Genomic DNA, 27,429 nt, shown 5'->3' with positions numbered 1-27,429 from the left:
TTGGGAATTGTTGTTGGGAGTTCTAACAAAGATAGGGTTGGAATGGAAAGATAGAAGACTCATAAAAAACTTATACATGAACCAACAAGTAAGTGTTAGGATAGGGGAAGAACTGACGGAAGGGGAGTTCGACAAGGATGCTGCCTCTCGCCAATACTATTTAATGTCTATCTAGAAGAGATAGTGAAAAAGAGCCTACATGATGATGAGGGCATTTCGGTAGGAGGTAAAATGATTAGATGCATAAGATTTGCAGACGATATGGCGCATCTTGCAGAATCGGAAAAGAAAATCAATAAAATGTTAGAAAAAATGAGAAAGGGCCTTGAAGAATATGGGACGAAAATAAATGTTAGAAAGACAAAAGCCATTGGAACGAACGAAGGGGTCTGTGTCAAATATAAAAGTAGGAGGGGAGAAAATAGAACAAGTGAATAGTTTTCGATACCTGGGTAGTATTCTTAGTAATGGCATGAAATGCGAACGTGAAATAAAAGCAAGGATAGGAATGGCGAAAGAAGCCTTTAGGAGGAAGAAAAGTCTGTTTTGTGGGACCTTGAATAAAGAGTTGAGAAAAAGACTCATAAAATGCTTCGTGTGGAGTGTTGTACTGTATGAGGCGGAAACGTGGACATTACGTAAAGGTGACGAAAATCGACTGGAAGCCTTCGAAATGTGGGTGTGGAGAAGAATGGAAAGAATTAGTTAGGTGAGAAAACTGGGAGTGTTAGAAATGGTGGGTGAGAAAAGAACACTTTTAGATATTATTAGGAAAAGGAAGAGAAACTGTTTGGGACATTGCCTAAGAAGAAATTGTATCATGAGGGACGTCCTAGAGGGTATGGTGGCGGGAAAGAGAGGGAGGGGGCGAAGGAGACTACAATTAATGGATGATATTAAAACGGAAAGATCATACGCGAAGACGAAGAGGTTAGCGGGGAACCGTGGAGCATGGAAGCTTCTCAGCTGCGGCAAGTGACCTGCCAATAAAGGCAGAATACCTATGATGATGATGATTTATTGTTACAAAAATTATGTGTTATGTTTAATGTTTAACAATACCTTGCATTTTCCATGTTATCAAGTAGCGAATTTTGTATGTAATATTTATATTGCATTGAATTTAATGTCACGCTAGTAGCAAATTAAGCATGAATGCTAAAACATTGTTCAGTTTCAGTTCTCAAGAGATTTTCTTTCCTGTCTATTATTTTGTCAATAGCTTACAAAACACTGGCACCTGACTTTTGCATGTATTAACCTTTTTCTCCCATATACTTTTCTTAACGTCCTCAAGTCCGTTAGGCTAAAGGCTAAAGGACGCGGAAGATTAATGATAATAAATTCTAGTTAAAGTAAAATTTTAATTGACCCTTAACGGGAATCAAAGACGAGACTACAAGAACCAAAAATGCACGCGCTAGCCACTAGACCAGCAGAAAACATATGTTTTACTAACAGTATCATACAAATTCTCCATATGTGTGACGACATTTGGTCATATCCAGGTCTGTTCCGGTCATACCGGGACAGGAGTATCACTGCTTCCAGGTTACGAAATGCTTAACCAGTTTCATCACTGCTTCCGAACGCTAGTATAATAATAGGGTCTGTTCTAACCCCAACGGGTAAGAACTTACTGTGGTCAGATACTTTAAAAAAAAAAAAAAAAAACGGAGTTCGATTCTCGGCGGGAGCTCACGTGTTTCGGATCCCACGTTAAGCTGTAAGTCCGTATCTCATAAAGCCTCGCTGTTGAATGGGACACTAAAATCAAATCAACTACTACAACTAATAACAGACATTCTAGAAAGAGCTCTGCAGACCATTTTCTTCAAAATAAACTTTTTTCGTACCAAATAGAAAAACATATATGTATAATAACAAGCATTCTGTAAAACCTTCCGAACTAAAAAAAAAAAAAAATGTAGGAACTTCCACCAAAAATAGGTTCTAGCAAGCAAAATAGGCTATTTTTGGCATTATTCAATTTTATCAGTTGCTGCATTTGCTAATGAAATGTTGACGTTATATGTTCTCCCTGAAATATATGCAAAGGAAAAAATATCTTTTGACCAAAAATCCGGCGTTAGATACGTTAATTTATATTAAAGAAAACCGGAAAACAGGAGCTAATTTAGTGACCTGCATTTGTCACGTAGTAATTTAGTCCCTGTATTTGTCGCTAGTTTAGTCAGTCTGTAACGAGAATATTATTGTAATGTGCCATCACAGTTTAGGTGTTATAATTTTTTTCGGGACCAATACTTTCCGAACATACCGTGTATTGAGAAATTTAACACATAATTTTCGGTCTATGTACTAAATCTGTTTGTTCTTTATTCAAACCAAAATTAACGATGGAGCTTCGGAATAATGTAGGAAAAATTATATCTTGGGAATAATTTTTTAATTATATATTATTTCATTGAAATTTCTGCATATGGGCGCCACAAATGGATGATTGCTGGAGTTGTGCATCTTATTGTAATATAAAAACATACATGTAGGTCAGCAATTGGACAGAAATTTCTGACATTATCCATTGTCCACCAATCTGATATTTGTTAGAATAATTTAGACCCCCTTCAACCCTCTGAGATGCCAATATCCTCCTAAAATCCGGTTTTATCCAGTTTTTACTATTTTCATTCGATTTGTATTTTCCGCCGCGAAAATTCCTTTGCACTGATTTGAAAACTATTTTCCACCCCAGTATTCTGGCGCATTTTACTTCGTCTTTTGTCTGGAAGCATTGTTCAGGTCAACAACATAGGTCGCAGTGATGCAGTTAAATGGCATAAAAAGGACCAGATTCTGTGAAATAAACAGGTAAAATTGGTTTCAGTTAGGAAAAGATAATTCGGAAGCTGAAACATTGGAATTATATCTAAAAATAGACAGAAATCAGTAAAATATGGAATTCGATTCAGTAGACGCCATATTTGGGAATACAGGTAGCTATGGACAGAATTTAGAGTGAAGTGCATCGATTTTCCGGTTCTTTTTAAGTGATCTTTTAAACGGTTTTTAAAATTAGTGTTTCTCCTAATAATTTCCTTTATCCTTAAAATTTCAGTTAAGGTACGGTAGCCTGTCCAAGTATAGTTCTGTGTACGTAGTATATCTGATTTTTTTTTAACATGGCGGTATATGATTTTGCTGTAGTTAGGATAATTCTTATTATGTCGCTTCACGCTGTGAAAGAACGTTATTATTATTATTATTATTATTATTATTATTATTATTAAGTTTTACGATATTTCTGTAATGTCTTGTGTTAACTGCAAAGAGAGATATCATGCAGTTATCGATTTGGTTAGGAATTGAGCTTATAAAACCCTTAAAACATTTAATTAAATCGCGAGGTGGTAGCAAGGAATGTGTACCGACTTCATTCTCATAGTAAGGGGCAAAAGATAGTATCCCGCGGAAAACATGCATTTACTTATGAGACAGACAATACGTTAAATCCAAATTAAGTAAAACGTGTAACGGCAATACATTAAGTGTGTGTTGTATATTTGTCTGCACATCACAGGATTTACGTTCTTAAATATATAATAGTTAAATATGATACTTTGCGTCTAGTGTTTAATTCACTGCTAAAGTTTTGTATTACTATAAATGCACTTTATTCGTCTAATGCAGTGGTTTCCAACCGTGTGTACTTGGCGCCAACTTTGTAAAACTTGCATAAATCAAGTACTCTGAATACTTGTCTCTTTGAGGCTTTGTGTGACGACCCCAGTGCTGAACATAAACTACTTTCCCATATCAAAGTTCGTTGATAGTCGAAAAGTAAAGTATTAAGTAGACTGTACAAGCTTAAGTCAGATGTGGAATTATTTCTCCTAAGTGTAGGAAAAGATTAACTTTATACTTCTTTTAGTAATGACATATTTGTATTTTCTCTTTCATATTTTAGAGCTCCTTCGTGGCTAAGCGGTTTGCGTACGCGCCTTTGGCGTGGGAGACCCGGGTACAATTCCCGGCGGGAGCTCATGTTCGGATTCCATGTTAATCAGTAGGTCCACGTCTCATATAGCCTCGCTGATGAACGGGACGTTAAACTCAAAAAGAAAAAAAAAACTCTCTTTCATATCTTGCTGACATTTTGAAATATTAAATAACCTCAATATAAACACGAACATACTTACCTTTATCAAACTTATCAGTGAATATCAAGAAACTCGTGAAGGAAAAGCAATGTCAATAACACAGAGTTTTTTCCACTGCTCTTACTTGATAAGTTTTTGACTTCATCTTATACACTGAAATAGCTCATTATACTCATTTTTCATAATTTTCTAAAAAGTTAATTAGCATTATTATTTAGTTTTTAATAAATAAAGTAGAAATCTTCAAAAGAAATAGGAAAGACAAAATGCCATTGTAGCGTTTTGAAATTTGGTAGAGCTAAAGTGTAAAGGCTTTCTACAAGTTGTCTTTTTTATATAATATCACATTTTATTTCTGTAATAGCTTGCGCTTCCCTTGCTCGCTCTTCACGCCTCTCTGGGAGGCGTCCCCAGGTTGGAAACCACTGGTCTAACACACGATCACTGTCATACACAGTAAAATGTACTATTTATTGTATAATATGAATGAAGCAGTATGCTCTACTCTTCTGAATTTATTAGCATTCCCTCCTTCCCCCTCCCCACACTTTACGCTCCAGAATGTCAAAATTTCAGAATTTGAGAATTTTCCAATTGTAGAAAATAAATATCCCATAATCAAACATATGAAATATGACAAACTTAACAGGGTTGTAAGAAAGAAACCGAATAAATCCACACTTTCACTAATTAAGTAATGAAAGTAAATTCAAATATTTTCATTGCCATTTGTTGATTTATTGTGTTCAAACATTTGCTACATCGAGACTCCGGGGATTCGGAATATCCAAAGTTTAATACATTTTAAACGGATATGAGTATCATTGTCATCGAACACTGTAAATTCAAATTCATGTTTCAAAATAGGTTTGTGTGTTCATGTTAGCTCGCTGGTAGAGCGCGAGATTCCCAATTGTCAGGTCTTAGGTTCAAATCCTGGAGAGACTTTTACACAAAAATATGGTACAAGGAGTGGTTACTCCTGTAAATATTTTCAGGTAGGTAGTCCTCAAAAGTTTTTTTTTTTTTTTTTTTTTTTTTTTTTTTTTAGGGGCATAACTTCCTTGCCAACTCTCGTAATAGTATGTAATAACCAAAAGTGGTACACGAAGCGTAAAGTAAATACATAAGAATATTTGCTAATTGAAGCTTGTAGAATACACATTGAATGACTTAAGAGAGAAAACAACTTACCTTGTACCGGTATCCGAGAAACAAAACTCTTCTCCAGACAATATCGAAGTCTCTAGCTTCATTTTCAATGTCTTCAACTGTGATCCCAGTTATCAGTTTATCAGCGCAAGAATCTAGTCTCACTCAGGCAAATAATTTTATTTCCAATCTTCGATATAGTATACAATACTAGATATATGGTTTTGGGTTTCAGCATTTTGAGAATCTACCGCAGCGTCACATTGTAAAACGAAAATTATCTGTTTAAATATGATTTTTCTTCTAAATGTATCGTTTTCCTCTATTAGTTGTTATTCTTCACAACTGTTTCCTTTATTGAAACTGTTTTTTTTTTAAATCCAAACTACGTAGTTTCAAACTTGTTTTTAACGTCTCTCGCACATACAGAATTTTCGCTTCCATCACCAATGCTGACAATGTGCTGACATCATATGTGCATAGCTCCGTGTTGCTGATGGCGTTGTTGCTACTGTCAAATGTAAGAAGGGAGCACATTGGCTGTGATAGAGCGCTTACCTCTGATACGTGAGGTCTCTTGTTCGATCCCCGGCCGGTGGACATCATCATGTCCGTGTTTGTCCATGTCCAAAATTTTCATTTCACCAGGTCTTCCATCATCATTCACTGGCCTTAATCATCGGTCTTCCTTAGCCAAGGGCATAATCGAAGGAGGTTAAACTGAAAGATGTCATATGTAAGAACTCGTATACATGACAATGTGTTAAATATTAATTCTACTCTATTATTATTATTATTATTATTATTATTATTATTATTATTATTATTATTATTATTATTATTATTATTATTATTATTATTACTATAGTTTTCCGTGAAAACTTTCATTGATCTTCTTCAAAGGTACCTTTCAAACGTTTTTCCTTTTCGGTTAAATTAGAATATTTCTTCAATTTTACTATTTTGTGAACTAATTACGAGGGTAATTTTATAAATAGTGCACGCTTTTTTGTTTGTTTGTTTGTTTGTTTGTTTGGAGAGGATCTCTTTACAGGCCTGAAGCTGTCGAATGATTCGGGTAAGGGCTGCCGAAAGCTCTCCCAGACATGGAAGGCGATGTTCGCGCATCGTTGTTTCAACTTTGGGAACAGGTCGTAGTTTGGTGAACTGCTGTAGGGAACATGAGGTAACATTTCCCATCAGTATTTGCGTATCATTTGATACACAGCATTAGCGGTGTGCGGGCGAGCGTTGTCGTGGAAAATCAGTGGACCCACCCTGAGCTACTGCGGTCAAGTTTTGTGCATTTTTCTGCGTAGTTTCGGCAGGAATTCATAACAATACACCACTGTGACACTTCTTCCACATGGAATTCTGTCCGTTATGATAATGACTTGATGATCGTAAATAAAAATCATCATTTGCTTAATCTTTGATTGAGATCGGCGACACTTTTTTAGTCTTAGAGAAGAAGGAGCTCTGGGTTCGTTGGCTTGTGGTTTCAACTCCAGCTCAAAGTCTCTGATCCACGTTTCATCAATAGCAATAATGCGACGCAGAAAGTCCTCCCCTTCAACGTTGAATCTTTGTTTCTGCACCGTTGAATTCCAGACGTCTCCGCTTATGATCAGCAGCAAGAAGTGGAGGACCCGTCGAACAGAAATATTTCTCTTCTGTAAATCACTTGTCAGAATTCGATATACTAACGCAGATGAAATCCCTGTAATCTCGAAAAGTTTCTCACATGTGACATGGTGACTTTGTTCAAGTCCATCTGCCGTAAGTTGCGCACTTCTTTCATCGGTTGATGATTTCGGCCTTCCTGGTCTTGCATCATCCTTATGCTCACACGACCACTACGGAAACGAGTAACCCAACGAGAAACTATACTGCAGTCCATTATTGTATCACCACAAACTACATGTAAGACACTGTAAATTTCTGTGGGTTTTTTTGCCACGTAAAGTTTCAATCTCTATGTATGACCTCAGATCTTCAATAGACACGTTACACAAGACACCCGCCACCACCATTTCCAACATCTGTCACAGCCACATTGTGTTCACAGGAGAGCGCACAAGCATATGTCCGACTGCCTCAAGGCTTCAGCTTCAACTGACGAAATCTTTACCTCGATTTCACCATTAACCCCACAGTGTTGCCATAGTGTGCATTATTTATGAAATAACCCTCGCATGTTCTTTTAAAAGCTTTTCCCTATGTTAACTAGTAACTTTAAAAAGAAATCTTTCTTTCGTAAAATACTGTAGTAATTAACCTTCTAAACCATTTTTCTTTGTAATGTTTTTTTCGAAAATGTCGAAATATAGTTCTGATACTTTTCAAGAGAAACAAAAGTATCAAGAACAATAAAGTGCCACTTTACAAACAAACAAAAATAAAAGTTGAAACGTAATGGCTATTTTTCAAGGGAAACACAAAATTTTAGAAAGATAATTCATAGAAAAGCCAAAAGCATCAACTTACACAGTGCATTACAGTTGTAATAAAGTTGAAAGGAAAAATAAAACAATGAACTCAAAATACATTGAAACTGACAGTTTATTGTTGTTTTGAGCCAATGACCACCAGTTTCCAACAGACCAACCCTCTATACATTGTTTTGTTTGTTTTGTTTAAAAAAAAAAAAACAAAGATGTAACAGAAAAATCTAACATTCACCAAAAAAAAAGTTACCATCCTGTCTACTATTATAAACTGTAAACCATGGCACTCTGAGGACAGTAAAAGAAGAAATAAAATTTTAAAATATAAAACATGAGCATTATCTATCACTAAGTGAAGTAATAAACATTAAACATGTAGATGAATCAACTTTCTTAATGCCCTCGTGATGATACGATTTATTTATTATTTGTTTCCACAAACATGCATTTAAACAAGCATGTCAGTTTTTTTTTCTTTTTTTGTCTCGCATGAATACATAAAAAAGCGAATGTTGATTGATATATATATATATAAGTGTGATGCATATTAATGAATTGTGATGATTTCAGATGTCAAATGCTACATGTTTCTTTCTTGAAATTTTTGGGTGAAATTAATAGAAAGAGCGAAAAAAAAGAACAATTTATTTCCCGTCAGCATGTTTTAAAGTAAAGAATGTCGAATTTTAAAAAATCGTAATATTAAGGCGGGGGAAGGTAAATATTGTGTTCAGACTTCTCTCTTATGACTGTTCCAGAACATTTATTCTATATTTCACAAGTTTCATTACGGACCTACCTTCTTTTAATTGTCACCATTAAATGATAATAACAGCAATATACAGAGGAACTTTCAAATATAGTTTAAAATGTGCAGAGTTTGTATCTGGAAAATATACAAATCACGAAAACAAAAGGATCTTTGTACAGAATATTTAAAAAAGAAAGTATTTAACTATACAATCAGTATTACAACACAAACATCTAATCAACACAGTTTATTTTCATTTTGAAGATTTGTAAAACTATGACATCGCACTACACATCTATCAAAAAATCAGTTGATATACGAAATGAAATAGCCTGAGCAATTTTAGGAAATAAAAATACCATACTATTACAACATTCAACGTTAGAGACAGTGCCATGCCGTGGAAAATCAGCGGCCGAACGCGAGTATACGACGGTACCCCCGTACAGTATTCCATGTAATTCTTCCTCTCTTTTTCTTTTTTCTCCCGAATTTTGCGCCCCCTTACTTCCGCGCCCAAGGCCGTCACCCTGCTCGCCCCCACGGTACGGCACTGGTTATATATATGTATGTGTGTATGTGTGTACGCATGTGTTGAAAAAAACATTATGTTAATACTATCCCCCGCACACATTTCTGAACTACTTCTTTTAAAGCTTTTAGAACTTCGAAATGAATTTATACAAACAACGTTCATAAACTTACTAACAACGTATATAAACAATCAAAGTAATGTTATAAAAAAGAGGGCTGCTTTATATCTATTTATATGTATATATATATACTTTTTTCTTTACAATAAACGAAATCATATTTATACCACAAACACCACAACAATATTATCAAATACCCACTTATCAACAAGATTTTATTTACGGTACTGACTTTTAAGTTTTTTAAAAATATTTTCATCAGATATTTAATTTACTGATGGTACATGTGGTTTAAATGTGTATGTATGTAAATAGCTCATAACAAACTCTTCAAAAAAACCCCGCATAACGCATAAACTTTGTAACTTTTTTTTTCTTATAATACATCCTTACATAACAGCATTCATAAAAATTAACAACAACACTTTCATAGAGCATGAAAATTTTATGTTTAAAAACTTTTAATAAAATATATATTATGTAAATATATATATATGTATATTTCTATTTATATAATATAATTTGTTTCTCTCGTTTAAAAAAAAAAAGAACAATTTATATATGATTATGTCTGCGTACCAAAATACCATCATATATATATATACTTTATATCCAAATATGCCTGTCAAACAGGCACAACTCAACATGTACATACATACATATATGTATATAGATATATATTTATGTAGATATATATATATATCCAATATAACATTGAAAAAATGATTGGAGACAATCACTTATCCAACACCATAGTGTAAAAGCCGATTGTCACCCAAACAAGGAACCAACAGCAGCTCGGCTGCCTCAGCTTTTGAACTTTACACAAAAATACAACTAACTCTCACTGGCCAAAGACAGTTTTTTGAACAATGCTTTCCTATACAAACACTGAGTTTATTTACTCATCTATACAAGGCTGTCTCCACTACAACTTTACTTGTAATACAATAGTACTTTTTAGTTCTTCATAGTTTAAAAAAAAAAGAAAAGAAACAAAGAAAAAGAAACTACTGCATTCCTCAAGAACGCAACTAGACCTGACCAAAGGGAACTGAAGAGGTACAAGGGAAGGTGAACACTTTTTTTTATATAATAACGCGTACTAACACTATATAAAATCTATCACTCTGCTAAACTGTCATATTGTCAGCAAAAAGAAACCCTATTGATTAATTTCAATGTTCTTTATTTTTGTATATAAAAAACTATATATACGCATATGCCATAATTTTCTATGTATGAGATCAACTACTCCTACCATAATTAATTAGAGCACTTTTTTCTTGGATGAATACCAAAGCACAGAAAATAATATATATGTATATATATGTAATATAACAACTCTCTTCTTCAGTGTATCTGAATCCAACACAGCAATGTTTCCCCGTTTCTTCTATCACAAATCATCTTAACTACACAAGAGTTTTACTAAAAAAAAAAAAAAAAAAAAGAAAGTTTTATTTCATCATTTTTCTTTTCTTTATTTAAGCAAAACTTTCTGAAATTCTTATCTACACACATACATAAGCCGCCTATAAATGCATGCAACTTGACTGTCGCAACGTGATTGGCTAAGACTGGAAAGAAAACATCTACCCAATTTGAAATGAAAACAAAAGTTACAAAAATTTATAACTACAAATTTTAGTTTTACATACATGTATTTTTTTTAAATTTCTATGATGTTTTTATGATAGTATGTATATTATTTCAAATGTGTTCTCAGTTACCACAAATGTTTCCAGTTTTGAACTAGTTTCCTCGCAATCTCTTCCCAATATTCTAGAAAGAAAAATGTACAGGAAAAAAATCTGAGAGAGCCTATTTCGAATTGTTTTTCTACCTATTTGAAACTGCTGTACATGTACTTTAAAAATAATTAGGAAGTTTTATGTAATACCTTTCTTTTGGATCGTATCATCTTGCAAATATTAGATACAAGGGCTCTAAAGCGTCCTTGCACCGAAAAAGTGTCAGAACTGCTGCGCTGAGTTTCTAACCACACGTATTTTTTTCCCTTTTTTTTTTTATATATATATTTACACTCTAGTTATATAATTTCCATTTTGAAACGTCATTAACTTTCGTATCTTAGACTATATACACATGTATCATAGGAAAATCTAAGTTTAGTATGTAACAGCCACCAAAAACAGTTGCTTACGTTTCCCTTAACTGTTCTACCGTGAAAGCAACAACAGTTTCTATTTATTTCCATTTTAATAACCACAATTAGCCGTTGTTATATGAAAAATATATCATATATATATATAGTCTGCATCAAGAAGCATTTATACTAAAATATTTTATTATTATTATCGTGTATTGTTTCTTTTACTATAAATTTATCTTTTTCACATTTGCAACAATTATACAACTTTATTTCCCATCTAATGTACGTAGTGGTAATGTTGCTTTTATGTATTTACGCTGCTTAAAAAAATATATACATATGTTATATATTTCCCAACTACAACTTCATAAGGGCTACTTCAGTGTTATCTTCTGATTTATTTCTTCCTCTTCTGAACGTGGGCAAGAGAAGCTGCTTGATCGCCATTTTTACACTTCTTGGAACTTCGATAGTTTGTCCCGCAGAATCATATTCTCCTTTTTAAGTCTCTCTAGTTCTTGTTTCAACACCAAATTCTGCAAATTAAAAGGATTATTTTAAAGTTCTTCCTGTTTTGGGTAATATAGTCAATAAACGAATTCGCTATATTTAAGCACAAATACAAAATATATCCACTATGTTAAGTATTAATAAGCCGAAACTGACCAAAGCACCAAATGTATATAAAAGTTTCGGTAAGATAACATCGTCTTCATCAGACACGTTATCAATGAAGGCAATGTAACATCGCCTTCATCAGACACGTTATCAATGAAGGCAATGTAACATCGCCTTCATCAGACACGTTATCAATGAAGGCAATGTAACATCACCTTCATCAGACATGTTACCAATGTAGGTATGTAACATCGCCATCATCAAACACGTTACCAATGAAGGTAATGTAACATCGCCATCATCAGACACGATATCGATGAAGGTAATGTAACATCGCCAGCATCAGACACGTTATCGATGAAGGCAATGGAACATCACCTTCATCAGACACGTTATCAATGAAGGCAATGGAACATCACCTTCATCAGACATGTTACCAATGTAGGCATGTAACATCGCCATCATCAGACACGTTACAAATGAAGGTAAAGTACCATCGCCAACATCAGATACGTTATCGATGAAGGTAATGTTACATTGTCGAAACCGTTACACAAGTATTATTAACATATATTTGATGCTTTGGTCAGTTTGGTTTTATTAATAATACTGTGGAATACTTCCAAACTATAATGAACAAGATATCCTGAATAAAATCAATGGATAAATTAAAAGAACAAACTTTTTTCGATTGGGCCATTACAAAATAATAATAATAATAATAATAATAATAATAATAATAATAATAATAATAATAATAATAATAATAAGTTGCATGCAAGGCGTTACGTAACGGGGAGGGAGAGAACTCTATATTTAGCTTCCTCCCTGTTTACATGATAATGTTTGACGTTGAACATAAACTTGGAAAACAAAGAAAAAATAAATAAAAGAATCTTGAGCTACCAAGTCACGAATAACTTGCCGATGTAAATATGCAAAGGAAAGAATTGGAAACAAAACAACACTATAAGAGATAAAGGAAGCCCGGTCGTTACTCTGCCGTACTTTTTTCTTTCTTTTATTCTCGGCATTATCGATAAGCCGTTCGAGGCTTGAAAGCTAAGTAATTTTGTTTAGTTCCGTGTTGAAATGAATGGAATGAAATTTTCTAGTTTAGTGTTCCGTATTATGTTCTTCAGACCAAATGGCAGTATGAAAGAACTGGAGGAATGAAAATGTCGGACGAAACAGAAAAACTCTGGAAAAACCCACGGACACGATGTGCCGGGAACCGCTAGCACCAGAAATAAGCACTCTGTCACAGATGCCATGCTCCGTAGTGCCTTGTTAGAACAAGAATAAGCAAGCTCCTTCCGTTTCCCTCAACACATATTTGTGTATCTGTCTGTTCTACGATAACATCCGCAAAATTAATCCAATTTTAATGAAACAGGATTTTAATGAGGTTTATATATATTCTCACCTCACATAACAGGTGAGAATACATTCAATAATATATAAACCTCATTAAAATCCTGTTTCATATATAGCTTAGGAAACAAGCGAGTGAAAAGGAAGGTAAATTCAATTCCAAGTTAAAACTTTGCACATATTATACAATAATTATAGCTATGGAAATAATGGAAACACTTTAATAAGATGCAACTTATCTCATGAAAAGGGCGTTGGATCACCTTTAGCCTGTAGCAGCTTTAAATTTTTTGTGCAACTCAAGCATATAACTAGTGAATCGTTTTTATAGGAACAGTGGACCTTATTGCTCAAACAGTCTAGCATGTAGTTGCCTCATAGGTGATAGAGAAAAAAAATCTTCACCGGAGAAGGTTTTCTAGATGTTCAGTGATGTTCATGACGGTGGATTGAGTGAGCAGGGAAGGTGTTCAAGTTCATCTAGAACTAACCATAGATGTTCAGTAATGTTTAAGTCGGTGGATTGATTGAGGTAGGGAAGGTGATCAAATTAATCTAGAACTATTCATAGATGTTCAATAATGTTCAAGTCGGGGACTGAGTAGCATATCAAAGGCGTTCAAGTTAATCTATATTGAATTGAATTGAGTTTGAATTTCTCTTTATTTCAGCGGATGAGGTTCAGCCGGAGGCTGCTCTACCACCTTGTCATCATTACAAAGAAAAGAGAGTAAAAACAAAGATACAAATAACAACATAACATGATACATTCAATAATACTAAGGATAAACAAAACACAGAGTAAATGTAAATGAAAAAACCTATACTCATACTGCTAGTCCAATTTCACTCCAATTTCATACTGTAGTAAACCTTTCATGTGTGCCAATGCTTTGTCTCTGATCTCTAAATAATAATGTTTGGAGTGATGATTTAAATGAATTGTACGGTTTGTAAGTGATTGACTTTGGTAGGGAGTTCCAGATTCTTACTGCCGAAATTGAAAATGCCTTCTCTGTTATTTTTAAAGAATGCCGGGGCATATTCAGTTTATGACTTCCTCGGTTATTGTAACGGTAAATTTCTGATCTACATGTTAATTTATGATGTAAGTAAGGTGGTGTTTTATGTGAATTTATTTTGTATAGTAAACAACAGTACCAGAGATATCGTCTTCGGAACATGGTTAGGATATTGTTTTCATTAAGTACCGGCAGAATATGCTGAGACTTTCTGTAATTGAGAGAAAAGCGTATAGAGTAGTTCTGTATTTTCTGTATTGCCCTAGTATTTTGAGTGGAGAGAGAGAGCTACCATATATTTAATCGCAGTAATCGAACAGAGGCAAAACTAGAGTTTTAACAAGATATAGTTTTGTTTCTTGCGACAAATAGCCTTTTAATTTATAAAGCTGTCGTAAGATGCCCTTAGCTTTAATACACTGTTCAGAAATGTGTTTATTCCAGCTAAGCCCTTGGTCTATTATTAAGCCTAGATCTTTTAGAAAGGGAGAAAATGGAATATTGGAATTCAGTACAGTTACTTTTAGGTCATCAGGGTTGACTTTGCTCAATTGATGTGATGTTCCCAATACAGTGAAAACACATTTTAATGGATTAAGTAAAAGACCATTCTTAAAGCACCAGTTGGTAACAGCTGAAAGATCCCTATTAAGTAACTCTATTGTGTTCATAATATTTTCAGATGTACTACTGATGAAGATCTGTGTATCATCCGCATAGAAGTGAACTGATGAATGTTTTATGACTGCAGAAAGATCTGCTGAAAAGAGTGAAAATCATAGGGTACCTAATATTGAACCTTGCGGAACTCCTGCCTTTATCAGGGATGGGGTAGATACCAGAGTCTTTTCTTCGTTTAGTATTACTTGTTACTGTCTATAAGAGAGCTGTAGAACCATTTAATAACTAATTCCGAGAAGTTGTAATATTTCATTTTGGCCAGTAGGAGTGTATGATTTACCAAATCGAAAGCCTTCGAAAGATCTAACAAGACCAAAACTGTTACCATTGAATTTTCTATTGAATTCAAAACTGAATCTGTAATTTCTAAAAGGGCTGTGGTTGTGCTATGTTCTTTACGGAAGCCGGATTGAGTAATAGGCAAAATTTCATTTTTGTTGATATAAGTTGTTAATTGCTGAAATGCTACCTTTTCTAGTATTTTGGATATAATTGGAAGTATACTGATGGGACGAAGTTCATCAAGCGACTGTACAATTGTCTTCTTGGGCAGTGCAACCACCTTCGCTCTCTTCCACAATTCTGGAAAACAACCTTGAGTTAATGAGTAATTTCTAAAAATTGCCCAATTTTCAAGGTAAAGTGTGGGTTTTCTTTTTAAAGCTTTACAATGGAGCCAACTGCTTGAGTTGAAATCGATTAAGATGAGTAAATTCCCTCCACGTTAAAAACAGAACATCTTCCATTCCTATAATGCACAATATCACTAGTTTAATTAACAGCCACCTATAATCTGCCTGGGAATCCTAAAAGGATTTTTATATTCTTAGTATAATTTCAACAATCAATCCTTTATTTAACTGTAATAGAATGAACCAGTTGGTATCTGTATTAAATTAGTTTTTAATTTTTAATATTTGAGAAAAAGCATAGTAGTAGACAATTTATAACTTCTTCCTGGCTTTCTCATCGCAAATTCCTCTATATAGTACAGATTGCATCGTGGTCTACCTTTATAACAGTCCATATGAGAAAGCTTTCATTTATCAGGATGTAGTTCCAGGCTTTCGTGATGAAATTATCAAGGTTTTCAGAAACGTCTAAATCAGCCCAATAAGGCATACTCTATTTATATACTTTACGAGCCATTCTCCTCTAGCGTATTTTTCTTACTAGATACTTACTCAGACTTCGGACTGATCGCATATTCTTTCGTCATAATATTCTAGCATTATTTAATATTGCTGACTATAATATTTGACCGTACTTTTCATATTGGTTAAAAACAAAAATGTCTGACAAGACCTTTAATATTGAAAGTATTAGCTTTCATTTAGAGTTCTTAGAGAGCCTTTATTCACACTTTTTAACTATCACTCATGTACATTTATTTTGATTATTTGTGTGTGTATAAAAATATTTTAGAGAATATGTATAATAGCATTCAAAGTTCACGTAGGTTCAATGTATATAGATTGAAGCAAAGTAAATGCAAGGGAAGAAAACAATTGCGTTTATATTGCAGATACGTATCTCCTCACTTCAAGATTTCAGTACGTACATGGGGGACACTACGAGTTCAAGCAGGATCTGTTACACATACCGTATAAACAGTGTAATTGTGTTTACAAGTTTCCGTGTGTTTCCGGTGAGTTTCGGAAGCCTTCGGTTCCGAACACATCCCGAACAATTCGTTCGTATTATCTTGTAGAGTTGAACAGAAGGCGCCATTTGTATATAAAGTACAGAACTTCTAATGTGGTTATGTTCATGAAAAACATGGACTTATAACAGAAAAGGATGCATTGGGTAAAAGAAATGTATGTGAAAATATAAATCAAGCTTGTGCACAGGACTGTAACTATTTAAAGTAAGTCACGCGTAAGTGAACTTCTCAAGAAGACAGAAGATCGCTACATACAAGTACAATGGAGCAGTATCTATAGAAGTCAATACTGTCAGTACCAGTGGAGGTATTTATAACAGTCACCAGGTTATAGAAGTACTTTTGTGGACGCTCTGTATATTTCGTAAAGACTAATTATTTTTTCGATTTATACTTTATTCTGCCACGCAAATAAGTTCTTTCTTGGGTGGGAATTGCTTCTTTCCCACGCAATTGAACAACGAAGTCTTTCATCGTTTTTTCATATATATATTTAAAACATTGCTTTGTGGTGAGAACATTTCAGTAAGAGACGAAGCTTTTCAGTGTTTCTCCCTGACTTATTAATATGCAAAAACTATGTGCTATGATCATTTGGAACTGAATTAAGTGTATCTTCCAATCATTTATGGAAATACTGCGATTTGGAGCACATCAGGCGCAGAAACGACTGAATGGCACCAGCCACATCGCTTTAGCAGCTCGTTATCTAAATGTTCCCACAATCAAGTTATCGCAATGTCTTGTGCGTCGTGGCCAGTGGACTAATATTAGCGTAAACTCTTTCTTATGTTCTATTTGCATGTACATACAGGTGGTTTAACCTGAGTGCTTTTAAGAATGAACTGCTAACATTGATTAATGGACCTATGCAGTTCGTATCTCGAACATCTTGGTTCGGAGAGTTACTCCACGTTTCGAAGCAGCAACCATGCACGTTATGTCGAGCATCAAGTATAATATCGTGTTAAGGGGCACAAGCTATTAGCCGGTGAAGGACGTTTTCTTACGGCTAGCCCCAGTCAATAAGTCCCAGGTTCATATACCTTGTGCGTAAAGTTATAAACACACCCTCCAGTAACAGTAGTCCGCATTCCACTTTGGAGACTATGTAATTTTGTTGAAGACTCATGTTGACTCTTCAGGACTGTTTGGAGCAGCAACCATATTACTTACTACGTGGGATTATCCCGGCAACTTTTCCCCCAAGTGCATCAATGGTGTGAGAAAAGCATTTATAGTGAAATCTCAATTATAATCTTCCGTATATATATCAAAGTGATAAAGGGCTACAGTATAGTGAAGACGTAAAGTGTGATTTTAATAATGGAAATAATTATACATATTCAGTGTTAAGTGTTGTGATCGTTTCTCTTGTTTATTTTTCTTTTTAATAGTATTCTAATAAATAAGTATAGTGTCGTTTAACCCAGTGTGTTTTCGTTGTGTGTGTGAGTGATGTTTGTGTGCGTTGCGATCTGGATGACCGTCTGATTGTCCGTGAGGTTTCCGAGACGAGACATCCGAACCTCTCGGCGCCTAATGCTCATCTTGTCATTGAGACCGACGAGCAATTTGGGAACAATTCCGTAATCCTTTTTTGGAGATGTTCTTCAACGTCTTACCCAGGTAAGTCCAGGCCTACGGAAAATACTCATTGGTAGGGCAACAGAGGACAGAACCACGAACAGCGACTAGAGGCGATTACATATTTATGCACATAAAATTCAGAATTCTAGTACTTGCAGTATGAACAAGGTAAGAAACTGTTTTTCTTAATTATAACTAGAACATTATGTTGGTACCGGTAGGCGTGTTTTGTAACACCGCGGATATTCTGCTAATTCAAGATAGGAAGCATTGAACAGCCGTAATGAACACGTGCCTTAAGTCTTCTGTAGTTAATTGACAGGTTAACTCTGAACTAAAGTGACATATTTCCAATAGGATCAAAGTATATAGATTGAAGTAAAGTAGATGTAAGGATAGAAAACAACTACTTTTACACCGCAGATACAAATCTCCTCATTTCAAGATTTCAGTACGTCAAGCCTGCTTTTCTTTTAAAAGACACCACTTAAGAGTGGACAGCATTTTCTTTTTCTGCAAATTATACGAAAAACCACTTGACGTAATAAAAATACTCTGAAGTTAGTTACAAATGTAACTAACCTTTCGACAAGTTGCTCGATCACTGAATATTTGAATTATTGTTTGATTTACTTTGTAATTATTATCTAAGTGGTTACTGTGGGAATCTATATCGATCGATTTCGATTGTGAGTTTAGCGTCCCGTTCAGCATCGAGACTATATGAAATGTGAACCTACAGCTTAATGTGGGATCCGAACCACATGAACTCCTACTGGGAACTGAACCCGGGTGTTTCGCGCCGACGCTGACCAGAAACTCTATATCGTAGCACTGATACTTATAACTGTGTAAAATATACTAAATCACTTGTACACATTAGAATTGTATCCTTTTTTTAATGTTTTACCTCATTTTATGAGTGACGGGCAAATACTAATTTGATTTTAAATCTAAAAATCTAGACCTTATATTTCAAACTCTGGTGGAGTTCTTTAACCGAAGATGCAGTGAACAATAAATCTGGTTGTTCAGATAATTAATATGATACAACGGCACGGGGCCCGAACGTCATATATAGAAATTGTCCAAAAATCAACAACATTTATCTTCCCTTGACGACCATATTAAACTGACTGACACGGTGGATAAGTTCTCTCATCAATTTATCATCGAAGTTTTTATTATTATATCCTTTTAATTATCTTAACTATCAATTTTATAATAATACAAGATGTAGGGAAGAAAAGATACGTGGAAACAAAAAACCTGGCTCAGGATAGGAAGAGTAGAAAGCTGATGCAGGAAAGAAAAAGTACATAAAAATGGAAAGTCTATCTCATAATAGAGAAGAGTAAAAAATTGATGTAGGGAAGAAAAAGTAATGGAAATGAAAAGTCTGAGGAGGGAAGAGTGGAAAGTTGATGTACGGAAGAAAAAGTACATGGAAATGGAAAGTTTAGCTCATGATAGGGAAGAGTAAAAAGTTGATGTAGGGAAGAAAAAATACATGGAAATGAAAAGTCTAGGGAAGAGTAAAAAGTTGATGTAGGGGAAAAAAGTAATGGAAATGAAAAGTCTGAGGAGGGAAGAGTGGAAAGTTGATGTACGGAAGAAAAAGTACATGGAAATGGAAAGTTTAGCTCATGATAGGGAAGAGTAAAAAGTTGATGTAGGGAAGAAAAAATACATGGAAATGAAAAGTCTAGGGAAGAGTAAAAAGTTGATGTAGGGGAAAAAAGTAATGGAAATGAAAAGTCTGAGGAGGGAAGAGTGGAAAGTTGATGTACGGAAGAAAAAGTACATGGAAATGGAAAGTTTAGCTCATGATAGGGAAGAGTAAAAAGTTGATGTAGGGAAGAAAAAATACATGGAAATGAAAAGTCTAGGGAAGAGTAAAAAGTTGATGTAGGGGAAAAAAGTAATGGAAATGAAAAGTCTGGCTAAAAGCTGATGTAGGGAAGAAAAAGTAATGGAAATGAAAAGTCTGGCTTAAAAGAGGGAAGAGTGGAAAGTTGATGTACGAAAGAAAAAGTACATGAAAATGAAAAGTCTGGTTCAGGATAGGAACAGTGAGAGGCACTGTTAAACCAATTAAAAAAACTGCTGACCTGAGAAGAAAGCTTACTTGCACCCTTTCGATAAAAAGATTACCAAAAATGGAAATATAAAATTGGTGTCATGATGATTGAAACGATAGTTCTTTATAATTTCTTCAATGCTTTTATATCTTTGTAGAATAAGTAAAAGAAAGAAAACACCATAACAAAATCTTCAAATGGACAAATGAAAAGAAAGGTAGCAAATTCTTTTACAGAAAACTGAACGTTTTAGTGTATGGTTACTACCATTAATTAAATCAATTAATTACCTCTTTCTCCAGAAAACCTGCCCTTAATGCTATTTGGTTTTCCTTAAGACGACGAGCATCTCTGGATCTCTTAGCAGCCATGTTATTCTTCCTACGCCTCGCCCAGTATTTTTCATCCTTCATGTCCTCAGGAACAAACTATAATTAAAGAAAAAGTTGCAGGATTATTACTATAATCGCTACTATATACAAATCCATCCTTTAGTGTTAATGGTATGAACAATTCTACAGAGATTTATTATTATGTATATACAAACTATGAGAGCTCGGAAGAACATTAATATTTCTTTTATACGGCATTCTGCATATGCACTGAAATGTACATCTGTACTACTGAATATGTACATATGCACAAAAGTAATAATTCCTTTATTATTGGGTTAATTTCTTTAGAAATATTACACGGTTAAATTAAGTTTCCTCTGTGGAAAATAGTGAAGACATGGTTAAACATTAGTATATACATACAGGGTGATTATAATTAAAGTCCCACTTTTAAAATACTGTTTAAAAAAAAGAAGAAAAAAAAACACTGGTCAGAATGACTTCAAATATGAACTGAATATACTTGAAGGGAGAAATGGTATGGCATAAGGAAAACAAAATTCCAAAGTGTATCAATAAATGACAATATAAGCGGCATAACGAAAGTGGATTCGGCTACAAGTTACATTTTGGCCCAAGGACAATTAAAAACCGAATCATTATATGCTTTTTATGTGGTTTTTGGCCTAAAGACCGATTTTCCCATCCAATGTGGTACGACTTTGCCGTGGTGTATGGACTTCCCACTAACAGTACCATCACTGTTGAATGACTAAGTTTTTTTTTCTTTCCAAAAACCGAAACAAATCATGAACATTAAACAATACAGTTGATTTAATATGCAACTCAAAGCCAAAGCCGTCGTATTTCGATTTAAAATGTCACTTGTAGCCAAATCCACTTTCGTTATGCCGCTTACAGTGCCATCTATTGACACACTTTGGAACTTTGTTTTTCTCATGCCATACCGTTTCTCCCCCTTCTTAAAGTATGTTCGGTTCAAATTTGAAGTCACTATGACTATTTTTTTTTTTTTATAGCATTTTGAAAATAGGATTTTAATTATAATCACCCTGTATATTGATAATTTAGTTTTTCCAAAAGTATAAATCTTTGATTTTTCTAACTTACTATCGAATATTCACCAATTTAAAGGAACAAATTCTACATTCAAGGAAAAGTCAGATACAACATATGAATGAAAATTATAATCAAGTTTTAGAGTTTAAACTGAATTCCTTTATCTAAATAAAAGGTTAGAAATAAAACGTTAAAGAAAACCAAATTTTACTAAATTTTTATTCTTGTTTTCGAGAAATTCTACTTTTTCTTCTGTAATCTTTAAGAGAAAGAAAATGTGATTACCTATCATTGCTAATAATAAACAGAAGAGGAGAGAGGGATAATTAAATTCGCTAAATAAAAATTATATGAAAATATTTAAATGTAAAAATATTCAAGATTTTAAAACTTCAGTTCTACCTACTCCTGTTTCGTCAATATCAAATAAATCAACATGAGATGTTTTCTAATGATGAAACTAGAAAATTTTTCGAAAAGTTACCAAAATTCGTATGTGTATTAGAAAGTTACTGAAAAAATTCATGTGAGAGCCAAGTATTTGGTTTTGCTGCTGATTGTATGAAGAATTGCAGTTAGCAAATTTCAGTTTCTTCTAGCATGACATACAATAAAACATATAGTAGACTGCCCAGTATCTGGCCTAATGTGGAGGAAGGGCAGGCCGGATAACAAAAAAGCCGGAGTTCTATGAACAGTCTCTTCCATAGTCACTACAACGTTTTTTTCGTTTATCACCCATTTTCAAATCTTCACTGTAGTACCGTTAAAAAACACTAAGCATACCCCAAGAACAATTTACGAATACAGTACTGTACGTACTGTACAGTTATAATCAGAAACAGCGGCAGGCGTACTGCATTGAGGTCCGTTACACACTGACGAAACAATGAAGAAGGAGCAGAACGCTGCTCTTTTCCTGTCAAAACTTGTATTTTGCACACGACATGTAGGAGGATTGTAGCAGACGCAAGCTTCAAATGACTTGGCAATGTTGCCAACGCAATGCCTTGCCTTCCTCATTTAATTACGATAAAAGGAAACTAGACCGGATAGTCGCGAGCCGTACACTCGAGAGTCTATTGTGTTTTATTTATAATAAAATCAGTCCATTCAAAAGTTATCAATCATTCGAAAGTTATAAAAGGAAAGAAAATGTGAATAAAATTCGTTGATGAAAGAAATAGAGAAAGAACGGGCGAAAAGAGAAATGTAAGAAACTGGAAAGAAATTAATAGAAACAAGACAAATTTCATTAAATGTGTTCAATTCTCTTTAACTCAGTATAAAATATGACTGCAAATACTAATACCGGTATCTATTCACTACTAAAGAAACAAAGAGATCTAAATTTTAAGAATCCTACGTTACAAAATGTTCAGAATTTCCTTTAAATACATCGTAATGATATCATTTATATTCTCTCTCAAATGATACGTTAATCATCTTATGCTCTTTACAGTAGCAACAGTTTTGCACAAGAGAAAATTTGATCATTACAATTCAACAGTTTACATACAGCACTTACAACTTGCAGTATCGGTTATCTATCATTTATATAATACTTAAATTGTGTACTACCCACAGATATACGAAATAATGAAATATTCCACTTACATAAATCAGCAGCTGCTTTATGAATACTTAAAAAAAAAAAGTGAAAATAAGAAACTCCATAATTAGATGATAAGATACATGTTAGTAACATGCAAGTTTCATGCAATATACTTCCAAAATTTAACATAAAAAATATATTGCATGATTTTTTTTCAGTTAGAAACAATGTAGTTTAATTTTATCAAATATTAGAAATAGAATGTTTAGAAGAAACAGCAAGAGTTAGCGGAGCGCTTTTTACAATGTTTGTTTCCAGGCAGAAGAAAAGAAAAAAGATGTTAAGAGAGACAATAAAAAAGACAACTGCCAAACTCCAATCCGACATGAAAAGTTTCAAGTTTGAGCTAATACGAAGACCCTACGACAATGATTCAAATATATTACACAGGGATTTAAGAGATCTTTGAATCTTCGTAAGATGCAATGAAGAATTCAAGGGGATAATAATTTTTAGGTAATTTTGTATTCCAATATATATCGATGAATCCAATATAATACTTTTTTTGTTGGTATGCTTGTATTTAAAGATTTGCAAATTAGCACCATAATTAATTCACATTTAGAAATGTGTGTATGGATATTTTAATAATACTGTTTATATCAAAAAGTCATTTAAGGCCCTTAGAAAGCAATATTCCTAGTATGTGTTATTTGTAAGAAAAACTCACATTTGACATACTTCGGCACATTGTAAAATATTGACATTTCGCAACGTATGATTACATAAAGTTTTACTTACACTCATTAATGCATCTGCTATATTTGAAGCCAATGTTAAATCCTACTTCCCCCATAAGCCACATATATATTCAGGTCACTGGTATATATTTTATATTTTACTTGTTAGATTTTTCCCTAATTAAGGCAAAGTTGGCATTTGAAACAAATTAGAATTACAAAATGAGTGTATATTTAGGAAACATTTTCAAATTTACAAAAGTAATGACTGCACGTTAAAACTTGCTTTCAATTTTTTAAATATAAATTTTTAAAAACTGGAATTTTGGAATAACTTTGCGAGTTTTAATTAGTTTTCAAAGGTTCTAGTTGGTATTCACAAACTATTGCAATTGGAAATAACAAAAGTTCTCGACGGAAAAAAAAAATGTTGAATTAAAATGTTTAAATCACTTGTGATGTCAGAGAATCTCATGGCATATTGCTTGTTTATTAGAAATTTCCTGAAAACTCCCTATTTTCGATTTATACGTATTGAAAAACTTGTAGATTTTGAGTACTATCGATAACAGAAAAATTACCGAACTTATTCTTCCTTGAACTTATGTAAGGTTTTTCTTGATGTTTCGAACCAAATCGTGGACTCTTTTCCGAAAGAACAAAGGCAAAATTGAAATACAAGTATTACGAGGGAAAAAAAATCAAATTGGCATCATAGTCTACACATTAAAATTTATTCGATCACCAAGCCTTCCTTAGGGAAAAATAATACCGCCAGATAACAATAGTTTATTGGAAACAACATGATGTGATACATATAGGGAGGAGTCAATTCAAGCAAAGGTGTTGGAACAAATTCAATTTCCTCCTTTCAAGAAAAATCCGAAGAGAAATTTTGTACAAGAACACAGAATGGTACGTTTATTTTACAATTATCTAAAAAAAAAAAAAAAAAAAAAAAAAAAAAGTCCGGCTCTGATTCGACAACATTTAAATATCATTGGTCAATAACACACATAACGTGAAAATCTTGACTTGAACCCGGAGTCTGTGGCATACAGACTTCAGCAGTGAGAGGATGTGTGGCTGTTCTGGTAAGTGGACTGGGTGGCGTAGTAGTTAACACATCAGCACGGTATGCCGGAGATCCCGTATTCGAATCTCGGTGCAGTCATTCACTTTTTCAATCTGTGTGTGTTATTGAATTCGCGCCAACAGAGGATCTGGAGTATAAAAATAATTTTAAATCGGTTGTTTCCTCCTTTCATCAATAATTAGTAAATAAAAACGAAAAATTGTTGTCAAATTCAACCAGAACCTTTGAAAGCTGATTAAAACTCGCAAATAATGCGGAAGTATTTAAAAATGAATTGGTATATTACAATTCCCCTTCTTTTCACCACAGTAGCTCCTTGCAGATAGGAAATTATACCAAAAATTGTATGAAACAGAGTACAATAAAAAAAAGAAAGAAAAAAGAAAAATGGAAGAAAGTTTTATTTACAACACTTACCTTAAAATTATGTCCTGATATAGTGTAACCAAAGTAACATTACAAAAAAAAAAAAAAAAAAAAGTATCTGACAATTATGAAGAAACCAACTATTTTCTGCCTTAGATGAACTAATTAGAAACAATTAAGAAGAAGAAGAAATTAAAAGATTCGTGCATCACATACCTGAGACATACAATGATGAAATTTATCTCCCAAATCAACCTAATTTTTCAAACGAAGTCCATCAGGAGGATGCAATCAAATGTGTAAAATATACTGAAGATTAAGAAAAAGTCCATTTTGATTTTTAATGATTTATTGATTCCTTCCAGAAATAAACGATGGTTAGAATCAAGAATTAATGTAAAAGATGATACATTAATAATGATAATATGATTGAATGAATGTGACTATAGATTATCATTATGAACAGATTTACTATGCAGAAGAAGAGAAAAGTTAACAGTTAATTTTAGCACTGTTAACAAAAATGTATAAAAAAAAAAAGCTACTTGTTTCATTCCAGCTGGCAACTTCTTTTGTATTTTATTTATTTATTTTTTCAGAAGAAAACTAAAAGCATAAAAAAAACATGCTTTGCTCCTGTCACCAAAGCAACTGTACTTCTACTGTTTACTGCAAAGATATATTAATTAATAATAGAAATTTCATTTCAATAACGCTACTATTCGACTGTTTTTCTTGAAACTGCAATTTTAAAATATTGGAACTAGGAATATATAAAACAAGACATTAATGACAGAAAACAGTTTTCTCCATTTTAGAAAATAAAGCCTTAAAACACCACTCAATAAACATGAATTTATCGTCTGATCCTTATAGGTCTTTTTCTTGCACGCTTAGAAATAGAATACGAAAACATGTAACACTATCGTGTTCTGCTAGTAATTGGATATTTGCTGAAGACCCAAAGGAAATTAATAAATTACATATTCTGGTATATGCTTCTTAGGTCATACCCAAGTTCGTTTTTTTATGGCTGTAGAATTACCTAGAATCATGTGCTAAAAGTAATACTAGACTCATAGGTCCTATCTCTTACTTTATGCTGTTTCATCTTCAAATTGTACATATGTATGTTAATTATATGAAACAATTCAGCTACCAGATAAATTCCTATGGAAAATTTAATTAAAAAATAGGTGACGATTTATAAGGGCATAAGCTAGTTTCATGACAAAATATGACTTCAAACAATCTTCATCTCTAATAAAGTAACCCATATCACTTGTCGGAATAGAATCTGGGAAAGATGCAATTCAAATAAATGTCACCTGCTAAGAGTTTTTTTTTTTTTTCTGTAAATGTTTGACGTAAGGCAATTACTAGTTAGAGATGCCTGAGTTATGCATGAAGCTTTAATGAGCGATGATGAAATTTGACGTGAACAATAAACGTGTAATGAATTAGATAAATAATAAAATAGATGACTTATTAATAAGTATATCAATAAATAATGAATATTATCAATGATGATGCGAAAGAGTATATTGAGGAGATGATTCCATGAGTAAATGAGAAGTAACTTACGTGTTATGCTTTGATGTGTATTATATTCTGTCTTCGAGCTTTCTATTCTCTCTAACGTTCTCTAAGTTATAATTTATCCGTCTAAGTTACTGAATTAAATTCTAAGAATGTTTCTTGCTCTGATCTGCGATTGCTGTAATTATGCTTGCATCTTGTTATGCATTCTATGAAATATATGCCAGTACTTACCTTTAAATTGCATGCATTAATAAATATTTCTGAATATCATTTATATACTCGTAAGATCAACGGGAATCTTATTACTTCTATGCATAAAAATGTATTTTGCAAGAATTCGTATCGAAGTTATTTGGAATTATTGTAGTTAAATTATTTTATTGTGTGTTCTACTACTTTCAATCATACTCCATCAACAGGATATAATTCTTGCGTTCATAATG

At 33.4% G+C, this 27,429-nt stretch overlaps 1 protein-coding gene across 7 annotated transcripts in view; it reads right to left on the bottom strand.

Moving 5' to 3' along the window:
- Positions 1 to 7,917: 7,917 nt before the first annotated feature.
- The window catches only part of Pdp1 (PAR bZIP family member Pdp1), a 387,293-nt gene continuing 367,781 nt past the window's right edge, over positions 7,918 to 27,429 (bottom strand). For all 7 annotated transcript variants that reach the window (XM_081727904.1, XM_081727907.1, XM_081727905.1 and 4 more), the window contains 2 exons: positions 20,563 to 20,700; positions 7,918 to 11,776 (listed from right to left, as the gene is read on the bottom strand). In XM_081727904.1, the coding sequence (XP_081584030.1) occupies positions 11,690 to 11,776; positions 20,563 to 20,700 (225 nt within the window). In that variant the 3' untranslated portion in view covers positions 7,918 to 11,689. The remainder of the gene's footprint in view (positions 11,777 to 20,562; positions 20,701 to 27,429) is intronic.

The sequence above is a fragment of the Thermobia domestica genome, chromosome 10, assembly GCF_964235325.1.
Source record: "Thermobia domestica chromosome 10, izTheDome1.hap1.1, whole genome shotgun sequence".
Classification (NCBI taxonomy): Eukaryota; Metazoa; Arthropoda; class Insecta; order Zygentoma; family Lepismatidae; genus Thermobia; species Thermobia domestica.
Note: the sequence above shows the minus strand (reverse complement) of the source record. Positions and strands in the feature narration are given on the sequence as shown.